Source organism: Callospermophilus lateralis, chromosome 18 (genome assembly GCF_048772815.1).
Source record: "Callospermophilus lateralis isolate mCalLat2 chromosome 18, mCalLat2.hap1, whole genome shotgun sequence".
NCBI lineage: Eukaryota > Metazoa > Chordata > Mammalia > Rodentia > Sciuridae > Callospermophilus > Callospermophilus lateralis.
The window spans coordinates 11520021-11536248 of record NC_135322.1 but is presented as its reverse complement, the minus strand read 5'-3'; the positions used below and the strand labels follow the sequence as shown (position 1 = coordinate 11536248).

The window sequence follows — 16228 nt, the reverse complement described above, 5'->3', positions numbered from 1 at the left end:
TGGGAAGTGTAGTTCCGGAGCTCGGAGCCACCCGCGCACTTCCGTCGCGGGGTAGCGATCGCGGCCTGTGTAGTAGCCCTCAGGGCGGTGAGTGGATTTGGAGACCCCGCGGTCTCCTGTAACCTTTCTGATCTGATGGTAGGGTCAGCGAGATCTGCACCTGGGTCACCGAAAAGAGAAGCCGCGAGTAGCGGCGGAGGGCGGGGTGGAGGGGCAGGGGCGGCGCCGTCTTCGGTTCGCTGGGACCTTTGCTGTCGGTGGGTTCGCGAGTCCCCGGGCTGGAGGCGGACCTGGAGCGCAGCCTTTGAGCTCTGGGCTCTGCTACCCGACCCGCCTTCCCTCTCCTTCCCCAGCAGCATAAGGTTCGGTAGGAATCTTTCAGAGCATTAGTTTCCTCACGTGTAAAAGGGAATATCCCAAGTACCTGTCTTAAACATCTGTTTTCAGTCTGAGAGTACAAGTTAAATGTGCAGGACAGTGTAGGCGTGTGGCCGGGTGTTGGCGTTACTGGTAGGACCACTATAGTAACCAAAACACTGTTCGTTTCCTTGCAAGGTCTTTGCAGTACCACTCGCTCTTCCTAGCGTAAAGAAGGCCGCTCCTGGACTACTGCTACATCCTCAGCCCCTGGACTACTTCTGACCTGTTTTTTTGAAGAAAGCGTGCATCGCTCACAGATGGAGTTTGGTGAGATCCTGTGTGGATTTTCCAGTTCCACAAATAAGATCATGGTATCCCCCAGCCTTCTTCCCTTCCCCTGCCCTGTCTTCTGAAAGACTGCAGAGAGGAGGAGTGAATCCCAGGCTCCTGGCAGCAGAGCCTCACTGTGCAGAATCTAGGATTCATCTTCGTGTTCTGTTCAGAGTGGAAGAAGGTATTTCGTTCATTAACAAATGTTTCTGCTAGAAAAGTTAAATTATTATTCAATAATTGGAAAAATGTGCCATGAGTAATGGCCATAATAGGAAATATTGAGTGCCAAGTAGTGTTCTAAGGGCTTGCTGATGAAATTAACTCATTTAACCTTTACAAAGGCCCTATGATGTAGGTATTGTTATTAGTATTATTTCACAGAAGAAGAGTAGGTATAGATACAAAGAGCTTAAATTGCTGGGGGGCCTGTAATCCTAGTTGCTCCAAGTCTGAGGCAGGAGGATTGGGAATTCAAAGCCAGCCTCAGCAACAGCTGGGTGCTAAGCAACTTGTGACACTGTATCTCTAATTAAAATACAAAAAAAAAAAAGAGGACTGGGGATGTGGCTCAGTGGTTGAGTGCCCTGAGTTCAATCCCAGGTACCCAAACAAATAAACAAAAAATACAACAAAGAGCCTAAGTTACTTATTCTTTGTTACAGTGCTAGTAAGAACAATGGAGTTTCTGTCTAGGACTTGTGTTCTTTATATATTTGGATATCCTAAGACATACAATTTTGAATTAGGAACTTAAAAAAAAGACAATCCATATAAATATTCAGCCATAAGAAACTAGATGCAAGGGAGTTATTTGGGAGTAAGTTGGAGAGGGAGGTTGGAATTTTATTATATAGGATTTTGAAAGCAAGGTTAATGGGTTTGGCCTCCTCTATAAAAATTTAAAGCATTATCATTAACTTTATTTTAAACAATATGTATAGTTCTGATCATAAAGATGCATGCTCTTGGGCAGAGGAAAGAGCGCTCACCTAGCATGCGTGAGGCACTGGGTTTGATCCTCAGCACCACAGAAAAAATAAAATAAAGGTATTGTGTCCACCTACTAAAAAATAAATGTTTAAGAAAAAAATGCATGCTCTTTGTAGAGAATTCCAAAAGTTCAGAAATGTTAAGAAAAACATTAAGAATTACTTGTCCTACCAGAATATAGATTTATTAACTTTTTTTTTTAAAGAGAGAATTTCAATATTTATTTTTCAGTTTTTGGCGGACACAACATCTTTGTTTGTATGTGGTGCTGAGGATCAAACCCGGGCCGCCCGCATGCCAGGCGAGCGCGCTACCGCTTGAGCCACATCCCCAGCCCCTTTATTAACTTTTTAATGCATTTCTACTAGCAGTTTTTAAACAGCTATTGTCTATAAAATATTCATAGTGAGTTTTCACTTCCTTAGCGCTTAGGTATCTTTTTGGGGGGTGGGGACGGGGACAGTATTTCATCATGTTGGCCATATTAGCCATGAACTCACAATCCTTCCTGTCTAAGCCTCTCTCTCTCTCTCTTTTTTTTTGGTACTGGGGATTGAACCCAGGATGCTTAACCCTGGGTTCATGTACTAAGCCTTTTTTATATTTTATTGAGCTATAGGTTGTTGCCGAGTTGCTCAGGACCTAAGTTTCTGAGACTGGCCTTGATCTAGCTATCCTTCTGCCTCAGTCTCCCAAGTTGGTGGGATTACAGGCCTAAGTCACTATGTCCCGCTCTCTTGAGTCTCCTGAGTAGTTGGAATTGGAGGTGTGTGTTACCACCTCATCTTTTCAGTTTTTCACTTTGGAAATTTCCAGATATACCCAAAGCATAAATAGCTCCTATGTAACTTCAGTCTTTCCCAATCTTGATGCTTCTCCCCTTCACCTGCCACCTTTTTTTCCCCTTGGGTATTTTAAAGTGAACTCAGACATTGAATAAGTAGAAGGTATATGTATGATATGTATATGTGTGTGTGTGTGTGTGTGTGTGTGTGTATGTATATATATATATATATATAAACGTTTTTATGTGAAGAACAGGGACAGGAGATTATATTCATTTGCTAGGGCTCTAATGAGAGAGTGCCACAGATTAAGTAGCTTAAATAACTGAGATTGATTTTTCTCACAGTTCTGGAGGCAAGAAGTTTAAGGTCAAGATGTCAGGAGTTTTGGCTTTTTCTGAGACTTTCCTCCTCCACGTGCCAGAACTCCTCTACCGCCCCTCTGTGTATTAATGTAATTACTTCTGTAAAGGCAGTATCTCCAAATAGTTACGTTCTGAGGTGCTGAGAGTTAGGACTTCCATATCAGTTTGGAAGGAACACAAATGAGCCTATAACAGATGTTAACGGCAGCTCTTAGGTTCTTGCTCTTGGCAACTTGGAGAATATTATTAATGTGAGAAAGAGTTGTAGTTAGGAAAGGGAAGTTGGTGAATTTCTTTGCTGCGTTGAGGTGTGTAACCCTTAGTTTCTTTTCTCTGTCCTGTTAGGCTATAGGGACCTCTGATTCATGGACCTCATCATATTCTCAGAATGTTCAACAAAAGGTTGGCAGAGAGGAGTTATCAGTGAGTAAGTGTGATTCATGTAGCTGTCCCATCAGGCAACTGGAAATAGGGTGCTCCAGTGTGGATCATGACACAAAAGGAATCTTCCTGCTCTCCTTTGCAACTCAAAAAGAGATCTAGACCAACTAATCTAGTCTTGCCATGTGCCTGTGCCTGTCTGGTGGTGGGTTTATTCATTCTTTCAGTCAGTTTTACTGAACAGTTACTTTCTTGGAGTTGTTTTAGATACTTGGAATATAAAACAATAACTGTTAATCACAAGAGAGATGGTTGATTTACTAATTATTTCTTTTCCCCCAGAGGGAATTGGAGAGGGCAAAACATTCTTACCAAGCAGAAATTGCTGGACAGATATGGAATTAGAACAAAGCAAATCAAAATTTTGAATGGGGATTTTCTCCACAGTTGGGAAGAAATTCATTGTAGGTTCCTCTACCTATCTAATAATTAACTTAGAAGCAATATATTAACAATTAACTAATATTGATCTCTTAAGCTGGATATTTTCCTCTCTATTTCTACCTTCTTCAGAATCAGAACCATATCCTGAGATCTATAAGGAGAACTTGTATTAGAGCCACTGTATGTACTTGATACCTTGTTCATTGTGCAGGGGCCTCGGTCAAAAGTTTGAGTAGTATCTGGAATCCAGCCTACATTTTACTTACCAAGCTGTGTGCAGCTATAGTTACCTGAGTGTCTTTGTCAGTTTCGACTCCTATAACACACCACACACCAGGTGGCTTAACAACATACATTTATTTCTCATAGTTCTGGAGGCTGGAAAGTTCAGGATCAAGGTGTTGGCAAACCTGATGTCTGGTGAGGCTATGTTCTTTGGTTTGCAGGTGCCATCTTCTAGTAGCCTCATATTGTTCATACTTGGGGTTGAGGGACTAGCTCACTTTTTCTTCTCCTTTTTAAAAAAAAAAAATTAGTTGTCAGTGGGCCTTTATTTTATTTATTGTATTTATTGAACCCAGTGCCTCACACATGCTAGGCAAGTTTTCTACCATTGAGCCACAACCCCAGCCCTCAATTTTTCTTCTTGTAAGGACACTAATCCCATTGGGGAGTTTCCACCCTCATGATTTAATTTTCTCCCAGAGGCCCAGTACATCACATTAGGGTTTTAACATATGAATTTTCAGGGGCCACATTCATTCAACCCATAGCACCAAAGAAGGAACATTTTGACTCTTTCACATAAAACAGTCATGTTGGTCCCTGGGGAATATATATTGAAGGTTTAAGCTTCCAGACACTTCCAAAAGCTTTATGTATACTTAGTCACTTTGACCTTTCTATGAATTTGGTATTATTATTAATACCAATTTTTAGATTAGATGCAAAGGCACAAAGTACTGGCAAGTGGAGAGGTCAGTATTCAAATACTGATGGGCTGGTTAGAGCCTGTCCCTTTCATAGCTTAGTTCTCATCTCCCTCAAGCAGATCCTTTGACTTCGGAGTCCTCTCTGTTTCCGTGTCTGTCTTTTATCCATACTTCTCAGGCTGTCATTTCTCTCTCTGTCAGACTTAGACTTCCATCTGCTTATTTTTGTCTTTAGAAGCAAAAGAGAACCAAGATTTACAACACTGGCTCTGGTGTGAGAGCTGGATTCAAGGACCACTCCTGCCTCTTGACCTCACCTGTCAATGGGTATAAGAATGTCATCATGATTTCTTGAAAACTTGCTGAAATGCCAGGTACTTTGCCAAGGGTACTACATGAATTTATTCATTTATTCCCCACAAGAATCCTATGACTAATATTCTGTTTTTCTTCTTTTTATAGCTGAAGATGGGCACCAATGTGTAGGTGGTTGGACAAAGGTCACCTAACTATCGTAACAGTAGCTTCTTCACAGGTATGTGTAAGGGACCTAAATGAGACATGTGCCAAGTGCTTCACAAGGCCTCTAATATCTACTTAGTGTTTATTTAATGTTAACCATTATTGTTTTTATGATTATGATGATAATTAGCTTGTTAATTTCATTGACATTGATTATCAAATTTATAGTTAAATAAAACTTAGAGAGACACAGGTTTTTGTTAAAGTTCCTTATCTCCATGATAAAGTCTTTTTAAGACCCTACCTTGTTAACAAGGTAGATTTCATAACCCAGTCATCCATAGAGTCAGACTCATAGACACAGAGGAGGTAGTCACCAGTGGCTTGGGAGTAGGAGTTATTGCTCAGTGGGTTCAGAATTTCAGTTTGAGGTGGTACAGAAGTTCTGGAGATGAACAGTGTGGGTGGTTGCACAACATTGTCAATGCACTTACTAAATTGTACACTTAGAAGTGGTAAATTTTACATTATATATTTTACATCCCCCAAACCCCAGTCATTTAGGAAATTTTAAATATTATTTCAGAGGCATCAAGTTAAGCATGACAGACTAAGAGAATAACAAATACTCCAGAAATTCGAGGTGGTTTTCATTTGAAAGCAACAACCTTTTGGCTTTTTTTTTCCTCATTCTCACGTTATGCCTTCCTAAGACTCAGTGTTCCCCAGAAGGAGGAGGACACAATGACCAAGTTCAAGGTGAGTTGGGCTTACTTTTCCACATTTTAAATTGTCGTTTTCATTTCTGAGAGATTACATACATCTAGATTCTTTTTCTGAGCAAGAATTAAGGATAGGGCTGGGGATGTGGCTCAAGCGGTAGCGCGCTCGCCTGGCATGCGTGCGGCCCGGGTTTGATCCTCAGCACCACATAAAAAGCAAAGATGTTGTGTCCGCCGATAACTAAAAAATAAATATTAAAATTCTCTCTCTCTCTCTCTCTCCCTCTCTCTCCCTCTCTCACTCTCTCTTTAAAAAAAAAAAAAATTAAAAAAAAAAAAAGAATTAAGGATAATAGTAGGCATTTGAGAAGCTCTTGGGTGCCAGATGCTTACTGCCTTTTAGTTTAGTTTAATTTTCATTGCTTTTTCATTTTATAATTTGATCAAAAAGCATAGAAAAATCAATAGTGGGTAAAAATCTCCCAATTTTCTACTATTTTTTAAAATAAAATGTCAGTTATTTTCCCATGCTGTTTTCTTCATATGCATTCAAATATAGGATATAAAAATTTTATATTTATTTACAGGTAAATATAATGGTATATTTGTAATCACTGTATAGATAAAATTCTGTTATTCCTTTTATAAGGAATATTATATGCCCAGCATTTTTTATGATTTCATCATTATGTTAGCTTTCTGTCACTGTGACCAAAATACCTGACATGCTGGGTGTAATGATGTGTGTCTGTAATTGCAGCAGCTCTGGAGGCTGAGACAGGAGGATCTCAGCTTCAAAGCCAGCCTCAGCAAAAGCAAGGTGCTGAGCAACTCAGAAAGACTCTTTCTCTGAATTGAAATACAAAATAGGGCTGGGATGTGGCTCAGTGGTTGAGTGCCCCTGAGTTTAATCCCTAGCACCCCTCCAAAACAAACAAACAAACAAATGAACAAAATACCTGACAGTAACAATTTAGTGGAAGAAAGATTTATTTTGGTTCATGGTTTTAGAAGTTCAGTCCATGGTCTGCTGGTCCAAGGCAGAAATATGGTGGAGGAAAGCTGCTCAGCTCGGGACAACGTGGAAGGAGAGACAGGAAGAGACCAGGGACAAATATATTTCCAAGACCATGCTCTAGTGACCTGCTTCCTCCAGCCAGGTCTATCCTGCTTGTCATTTTCACCCCTCCTTGTGAAGTCCATTCAAATTATTATTATTATTTTATACACACACACACACACACACACACACACATATTAGTGTTGATGGATATTTATTTATTTATTCATTTATTTATATACAGAGCTGAGAATCAAACCCAGTGCCTCACACATGCTAGGCAAGTGCTCTACCACTGAGCCACAACCCCAGACCCCATGCAAATTATTAATTCATTAAATGGATTAATCTACTGATGAGGTCTGATTCCTCATAATCCAATCTTTTCACCTCTGAACATTGCTGCATTGACTAATATATGAGCTTTTCAGTGGACATTCGAGATCCAAACCACAACAATTAATATCCCCTTAAGATGGTATATTCTGGTGCGAGGAGAGTTGAGAGAGAATTTTTCCCTGTACATGGACATTTAAGTAGTTTAGAATTTTAACAGTTATGTTAAGGAACAGTGTAGAACATTTTTCCTAGATAATAAGCCTTTCCCTAAAAAGGAATTTGAAGGAGTTTTGTTATTATTTTTTTCCTAATATTTGAGGAACACTAAATTGAAAAAGCACTTTTGATATGTGGTACTTTGCATATAGACTATAAAAATACAGCATGATGTAACATGATCTAACCGATCAAAGATCACACAATAAAGCTAGATATCTTTTACCCATGCTGGAGTTACACTGCAGGTATGTTTACTTACTGATCTACATTTTTAAAATCCATTACATTAATTTATTTTATTGAAGTAATAATGTATTTAATTTTTAAAGCTATAATACAAGAAGACTTGCTAGGTACTTTTATTGCATTTAGATCTCAAACCAAGCTTGAGAGTAGTGCTTTTGTTTCATGAGCATTGCTAAGAATCAGGATTATAGAATTTCAGAAAACTGCTAAAATTCACACTGGAGACTGAAGATTCAACTGATTCAGAAAGTCTCCTAAGGTTTTTACTTGGATAAGAGAGTGGGGAAGGGAAAAGAATTCTCTGCATAAAGAACTTAGGTGCTAGGACACAGAACTAAACCAGTCAGGGTCATTCCTAGTGAACTGGGCTGGCATGAAATAATCACACAGAGACAGAGAAATACCTTTTTCTTTGGGTTCTGTGATGGCTCCTCTGACCCGGGTCCCGCAAAGGAGGCAAGGCAGGCTAGAAAGAGAGAGAGCAGCCTGGAACCTGGTTTTATTGGGGAGAAGCCATTCAAACGAGGCAAGGGGTAGGATTACAAAGGAACAGGTGAGTGCAGCTCAACCCCACCAGGTGATGCCTACTCCTGGGGCCATGCCTCATTATCGGAGCGGAGGTAAAGCCCAAGTTAGTGTGGGGTACAATAATTGTTCAGTATCTCTTGCTCAGGGCTTAAGGGTATGTATTTCCATAGCAGCTCCCAACTCTTAGGCCTTTCTTTGTGGGTGCCAAAGTTGTCCTGGTGGGTTGAAGATACTACAGATCATATTGCCCCTTCTCAGTTCACACTTCAGTGACTCATTGTCTATATTATTGACATAATTCATAGTTCTGCACATTCAGGCAGAACTCTGGGGATGAACAGTGTTCAGATGAAAAGTTAAAACAGTGTTTAATTCTTATCAAAAAAATTCTTAATCATGAGTAATTCTATTTCCTAGGCAACATCTTGAAACAGTTTTGTCACAGTTGAGGGTGCTAGTGGATAAAATCTACGGATGCTGCTAAACGTCTTATAGTGCACAGCTCCCCACAGCCAAGAAGTGTTGGGCCCAAAATATCAGTTGTGCTAAAGTTGCGAAATACTGCTGTTACACAAAACTATATAAGAATAATAGCAAAATATGGGTGGAAATGTCTAATATGTACACATACATACATATACTGAAAAACAAAAGTTTAAAATATTTAACAGAAATTTAACAGAGACATAAGGTGAAACTCTAAATGGGATATAAGAAAAAGGATAATAATAAGCAAGGTACCAAAGAAAAAATAAAAAAGGCCAGTAAATATAGGAAAATAGGATTTCATTAATCATCAAATAAGTGCAAGTAACCAAAACATGTTGGTTTTGTTTTACTAACTAGATTACCTAGGATTAAAAAAAAAAAAATCAGTGTTGTCTATGATAATTTACATAAATATGTATATTCTTTGGGGAAAGGATAAAATAGGGGAAAAATTGAAACCTGTCAGTGTACATCAAATTTTGAAGTTGCATATTCATTGATATTGTAATTTTCACTTCTAATAATTAGATGGACTAATATTTACAAAAAAAGTTGTTCTTTTCAGCATTTATTATGACAAGAAAGAATCTTTAACATATATTATGGTAAAGTTGACTCAGGTCTCTTAGAATATAGAACTGCAACACATCTTTTCTACTTTTCTCAGTGTTACCCTTCTTCCAGTGGATTTTTGCCACAGCATTTAGGTGGAGTCTGTTTGATGTTTTAGGAGGTGGTGACATTCAAGGACGTGGCTGTGGTCTTCACTGAGGAGGAGCTGAGGCTGCTGGACTCTGCCCAGAGGAAGCTGTACCAAGATGTGATGCTGGAGAACTTCAGGAATGTGGTCTCAGTGGGTGAGGACAGATGCTCTGGCTGAACATTAGCTCCCTGTGGCACGTCTGTGTCCCTAGATTTGCAGGGCTTTGGAGTTTTCTTTGGAGTTTTCATCATGAGACAGAGTTGAAATCTTTTTGATTTTTCTCCCCTGAGTAATGTGTTTTTTGTAAATGAATAAGTTGACAATATGATTGCTGTAATTTTTACCTTTTCTCAAATTGCAGTCATCTGGGCTAGAGATATAGCTCATTTGTTAGAATGCTTGCCGCACATGCATAAGGCCCTGTGTTCAATCCCCAGCACTACACACACACACACACACACACACACACACAAATTACAGTCATCGCCAATTAGTGGGTCATGGTATTTAGTGAATTGTATGAAATTTTTTTTTTTTTAAGTTGTTGATGGACCTTTATTTTATTTATTTACATGTGGTGCTCAAACCCAGTGCCTCACACATTCTAGGCAAGAGCTCTACCACTGAGTCACAACCTCAGCCTTGTATGAATGTTTCTTAATGAAATACAGTACAGTAGAAAATACTGTACGTGGCCATAACTGCAAAACTGTATCGCATTGCCAAGAGCAGTATGAGAGACAGTGGGGAGGGTACAGTGAAAACAGACATTTCTTTTTTTTTAAAAAAAAATTATTTACTTATTTATTATTTATTTATTTATTTTTAGCAGTATGGTGAGGAAAGCAGGTCATGACACGGCCACCGAGAAGGAGAGAGGAGAGAGGACTTTTTTTTTTCCAGTAATGTATACTAATGTCTTCATATTTGGGGTCTTCGCATAGAATATATTTCCTCTGTTGAGTCATGATTGAAAGTTTGGAAAACACTAGCTTTTTTTTTAGTTGTAAACTGACACAATACCTTTATTTCATTTATTTATTTATTTATTTTATGTGGTGCTGAGGATTGAACCCCCGGTTTTGCACGTGCTAGGTGAGCACTCTATCACTGAGCCACAACCCCAGCCCATAAACACTAGCTTTGATGTCCTAAGATGATGCAGGGAGAATGACAATTTTTAGCAATTTTGGCTTCTGATGTATTTTGTTTTTGTCTTTTTGTAGGACATCAGTCCATCATACCAGAGAGAGAGAGAGAAGAGCTTTGGATGAAGAAGGTGACAACTCAGAGTGATAACTCCCCAGGTGAGAACCATGCAGTTCTGCGTCTGTCCTTGTCACCTCCACAGCGTTGGCTCCAAGCTAGTGCCTGGATCTCTGATCACTGCAGTGGTCTTTATTCTGCCCTCACCCTTAAATCGTGCTCTCTTATAGTCCACTCTCCACTTTGATTGGCTCTTTTTTTTAAAATTTTTTTGAGTCGTTGATGGACCTTTATTTATTTTTATGTGGTGCTGAGAATTGAACCCAGTGCCTTACACATGCTAGGCAAGTGCTCTACCACTGAGCCACAATCCCAGCCCCTTTGACTCTTGAATGTTAGTCAGATCATGTCTCATTTCTTATTCTAAACCTCTAACGCTTCTTACTTCGTTTAGAGTAAAATCCAGGTACCTAAAGTGGTTTATAATGTCTCATGTGTCTGTCTGCTCCTTGTTTCCCCATTGTTCTGTAAACACACCTGTGACTTTCCTCCTTATCAATCAGTTCCATCCGTACTGGCCTCTCTGCTAGGCTGAGTGTGCTTGTGCCTCATCACCTGCTGCTTGGACTGCTTTTTGTAAGGAGTGATGTTTCCTTCTGTCATCCTCTTGGCCCCTCCCTTACTTCATCAGGTCTCTTCTCAGATGTCCTATCTGAAGAAAAGCCTCCCATGACCACTCTGTTAATTTTGCCTTCTTCCTTTGCTTCCCTTTTCCTGTTTATTTTACATCTAAGCATTGATCACCACTTATTATATTAACACATTTTTGTTTACATGATTATCTCACTGTATTCCCACTGGAATGTGACCTCAGAAGAAAGGAAAATTTTTGTCTATTTTGTTGGTCTATCCTCAGTGTATAAAATTGACCTGGCAGAGGGCAGGTTTCCTATAAATACTTGTGGAATGAATTAATATGTTAATAATGATTACATGGATTTTTTTCTATGAGTTATGGAGATACTTAAAGGTTGGTAAGTACAAATGTGTGATGAAACACAATCTAGGACAGCTTTATTCGGTTAGGTGTCTAACCTATTTCTAGTTGGGGTTCTTTTGGACATAGGTAAACATATGCTAATATCCATTAATTCAGTGTCTTAGTCTGTCGCAACTGCTATAACAATTACCCTAGACTGAATGGCTGAGCCAGTTGTACATGCAGTAAGCAGAAAAATTATGTAGAAGATTTTACCAGACACCTGCTGCAGCAAAAGAAGGCAAGCTTTTTGGTAAGGTTCAGCTTCTTGGTATAGGTTTCCTAGGAAGTATTATTCTTGCTCTTTGACTATCAAATTTCTAACTTATAGCTTACTTATAAAACTTAGGAAAACTCTAAATGGGTGTCATTATTGTGTAGTGAATGGGAGCATGGTAGACTGTCTCTTGGTTTTTGGGCTCTTATAAGACAGATAACCTAATGCATGATGATAAAGAAAAATAGAACCTTCTTAATAAAACCTTAGGCTATTGGCCTTATCATGTAACTGAACAGAGCATTCACATGCCTCATCTCTGAATTCTCTTTGTCCTTTTAGGAAATAAGAATCTAAGTGAGATAGAGACTCTCCAAGAAGTAAGGTTACAGTATCTGCCCCATGATGAGCTTTTCTACTCACAAGTCTGGCAACAGGTTACAGGGGACTTAACTGGGCATCAAGATTCCATGATAAATCTTCAAGGAACTGGCTCTTGGTTGAAAAAACAAGATGTTGCACTCTCTGAAGATGTGTTCAAGAAATGTTTTAATAAGGATTCACGTCTTCAAGTTTGCCACAGAATCCATGTTGATAAAAAACATTACAAAAGGGAGACATGTAAGAAAGGTTCAATCTGGGATTCTCATCTTGAAGTTAACCAGAGACCCCATGCAGGAGACAAGCCCTACAAATGTGAAAAATGTGATAATACCTTCCGTCGATTTTCCAGTCTGCAAGCCCATCAGAAAGTGCACAGTAGAGAGAGTTCAAACAAATCTGATGAATTGTGTAAGGGTTTTAGTCAAAAGTTGCAATTTCCCCATCATCAGAGAGTCCATACTGGAGAGAATCCATACAAGCATGAGGAGCATGGGAGGAGTGTCCGAAAAAGCTCATATTGCCAAGGTCCTCTGCTAGTCCACCCAGGAGAGAAACCCTATAAATGTGAGGAGTGTGGAGTGAGCTTCAGCCAGAGCTCTTATCTTCAAGTCCATCAAAGAGTCCACACTGGAAAGAAACCTTATAAATGTGAAGAGTGTGGGAAGGGCTTCAGTTGGCGTTCACGACTACAGGCCCATCAGCGAATCCACACTGGAGAGAAACCATACAAATGCAATGCATGTGGCAAGGGCTTTAGTTATAGCTCACACCTTAACATTCACGGTAGAATCCACACAGGGGAGAAACCCTACAAATGTGAGGAGTGTGGGAAAGGCTTCAGTGTGGGTTCACACCTTCAAGCCCATCAGATAAGCCACACTGGAGAGAAACCATACAAATGTGAGGAGTGTGGGAAGGGTTTCTGTCGGGCCTCAAATCTTCTGGACCATCAGAGAGGCCATACTGGAGAGAAACCGTATCAGTGTGATACTTGTGGTAAGGGCTTCAGTCGTAGCTCAGATTTTAACATTCATTTTAGAGTCCATACAGGAGAAAAACCCTATAAATGTGAGGAGTGTGGTAAGGGCTTCAGTCAGGCCTCAAATCTTCTGGCCCATCAGAGAGGCCACACTGGAGAAAAGCCATACAAATGTGGTACGTGTGGGAAGGGCTTCAGTCGGAGTTCAGATCTTAACGTTCACTGTAGAATCCATACAGGAGAGAAACCCTATAAATGTGAAAAGTGTGGCAAGGCTTTCAGTCAGTTCTCAAGTCTTCAAGTGCATCAGAGAGTCCACACTGGGGAGAAACCATATCAGTGTGCTGAGTGTGGGAAGGGCTTCAGTGTAGGTTCTCAGCTTCAAGCCCATCAGAGGTGCCACACCGGAGAGAAACCATATCAATGTGCAGAGTGTGGGAAGGGCTTCTGTCGGGCCTCAAACTTTCTGGCTCATCGTGGCGTCCATACAGGAGAAAAACCATACCGATGTGATGTGTGTGGAAAGCGTTTTCGACAGAGATCCTACCTTCAAGCCCACCAGAGGGTCCACACTGGAGAGAAGCCATACAAATGTGAGGAATGTGGGAAGGTCTTCAGTTGGAGCTCATATCTTCAAGCCCATCAGAGAGTTCACACTGGAGAAAAACCATACACATGTGAGGAGTGTGGGAAGGGCTTCAGTTGGAGCTCAAGTCTTATAATTCATCAGAGAATCCATGCTGATGATGAGGGTGATAAGGACTTCCCTTCATCATAAACTCTAAAATTTTATATTTTAGTATCTCAAATGGGTGCTGAAATAGTCGAATTATCAGAGCTGTCATAGAAGATAAAAGATTTGCTTAATAAAAGGGCTGGTTTTTGCTAGAGATTGATAGTGGTTGAGAGACCAAACACAGAGAAGCCTCATAAGAATGGAACCATAGGACTTTAGTCAGAACCTTCACCTCTAACAGATATACACAGACAAGAAGCTCAAGAAGGATGAATCTGATCTGGAATAAACTAAAAAGTACCAAGATGGAAGTGCCAAAATCCATTCAATTAGAATATAATCTCCAAGAGAGTAGAGACCTTATTGACTGCCAAATCTCTGCATTTACAGTGCCTAGTATATTGTATGCTCACAGTAATAGCTAAATAGTAGAAAGGAGACCAGTTATATTTAGTTTTTTATCCAGTTCATCTCTAAATTAGTTTCTGTGAAATCATCCTCAGATGAATTGTTCTACAAGGCTTAGAGGACATTTAAATTAGATATATGCATACATCTTTCCAACCCTGTGCATCCTATAAATGAAGATTTATCAAATTGGGGAGTGGTATAGCTCATTAGTAGGTTCATAAGTCAGTTCAGTGGCCAGAATTATTGTACCTTATTGGGGTATAGTTTGAATTCAGTAACATGTATAAATCTCAAATCTGTGGCTTCCTAAATTGTTTTTTGGTGCTGGGGATGGAACCCAGGGCCTCATCCATGCTAAGCAAGTCCTCTATCACTGAATTATACCCCAGTTCACTTTCTGAGTTTTGACAAATGTGTACAATATTTTTGTTAAGCAGAAAGTTTCTCTATGCCCATTCCCAGTCAATCCCACCTTCAATGCCAGTATACATTATGATTTTTACTCTATAGATTAGTTAGCTCTGTTGAATATCATATTGGTTCAGTACTTTTCTGTTTGTGGATCCTTAGGATTAGTGTTTTAGATTCAGAGAAAACATTTAACAAAATTCAGCATCTGTTCATGATAAAAATTTCTTAGATAAAAGATATATGAAATATAATATTAAAAAACTTTTAAATAAGGAATAATTTATATACACTAAAGTTGAGCTTTGGTAAATGTTTACTGTCTGGTAACCACCACCACAGTAAAAAGTTCTAGTACCTCAAAGTTCCCTTGTTCAGTATAGTCAGCCCTTCTCTCCATTGCCAGTCCTTGGCAACCACTGACATGTTTTCTATTACTTTCACTTTTCCCAATGGAATCTAATAGAATGTAGATTGTTGATTCTGGCTTTTTGCACTTTGCATAATGCTTGGGAGATTTGCCCATCTTCTTACATGTATCTGTCATTCCCTTTTTTTGTGGGGCAGGACAGTGCTCGGGATCAAACTTAGGGCCACATGAATGCTAGGCCAATGCTCTACCACTGAGCTCCTTCCCCAGGCCTCAGGTCATTCCTTTTATTGCTGAGTAGTACTCTGTTGTGTGGATGTACCACATTTGCTTATCCATTTGTCACTTGAAGAATATTTGGGTTTTCAGATTCAGCAGCTATGAAGAAAGCAGCTATAAACATTTGCATACAGTTTTGTGTGTCAACATGATTCCTTTTGTCTTCATAAATATCTAGGATTATTGCTGGGTTGTATGGTAAAAATATTTTTAACTTTCCAAAACATGGACAAACTTCTAAAACGGCAGTCCATTTTGTATTCCCATCATCAATGTATGAGAGTTCCAGTTCTTTCTCACCAAGATGTGTTAGGGTTTTCTTTTTTTCTTTTTCTTTTTTTTTGTTTTTTGTTTTTGTTTAATCTGTTGTGTTTCACAAGGCTTTAGTGGTATCTCGTTTTGGTTGTAATTTGTGTTTCCCTAGGACTACGTTCAGTGTCTTTACATGTGCTTGTTTGGTGTTCTTATTTACTTTGGTGAACTGTTGAAATCGTGGCCCTTTAAAAAAAAAAAACAAAATCAAAAAACAACTGTGTGTGTTAAGGAAAAAAAAAAAAAACTCTTTGTGTGTGTGTGTGTGTGTGTGTGTGTGTGTGTGTATAACTGATCCAAATACATATCTGTTGTTAGCCATGTGCTTTGCAAATATTTTATCGCAGTATGTGGTGTTTGTTTTAATTTGATTAACAGTATTTTTCAGAGTGGAAATTTAAAAATTTTTAATAAGGTTCAATTTTGGACTTTAATGGATTATTATTTTTCTGTTCCCAGATATAAGTACTCTACCTAATCCAAGGTAACAAAAATTTTATGTCTTCAGGACTGTCAAGATATCTAGGAC

At 39.3% G+C, this 16228-nt stretch overlaps 1 protein-coding gene across 2 annotated transcripts; it reads left to right on the top strand.

The window, feature by feature from the left end:
- Positions 1-42: 42 nt before the first annotated feature.
- On the top strand, positions 43-15426 carry Znf45 (zinc finger protein 45). 2 transcript variants are annotated; one of them, XM_077105777.1, is made up of 9 exons: positions 43-87; positions 556-874; positions 3179-3256; positions 4826-4964; positions 5053-5125; positions 5766-5811; positions 9386-9512; positions 10585-10665; positions 12163-15426. In XM_077105777.1, the coding sequence occupies exons 6-9, from the start codon at positions 5797-5799 to the stop codon at positions 13959-13961; spliced, it is 2022 nt and encodes a 673-aa protein (XP_076961892.1). In that variant the 5' UTR covers positions 43-87; positions 556-874; positions 3179-3256; positions 4826-4964; positions 5053-5125; positions 5766-5796; the 3' UTR covers positions 13962-15426. The 2 variants fall into 2 exon arrangements, with proteins under 2 accessions (XP_076961892.1, XP_076961891.1); XM_077105776.1 differs by having other exon boundaries at positions 3179-3260.
- The last annotated feature ends 802 nt before the right edge of the window (positions 15427-16228 follow it).

Coding starts and splice junctions, on each gene's coding strand:
- Znf45 (XM_077105777.1), top strand. Junction 9,513..10,584: donor CAGGAATGTGGTCTCAGTGG/GTGAGGACAGAT, acceptor GTCTTTTTGTAG/GACATCAGTCCATCATACCA. Junction 10,666..12,162: donor TCAGAGTGATAACTCCCCAG/GTGAGAACCATG, acceptor TTGTCCTTTTAG/GAAATAAGAATCTAAGTGAG.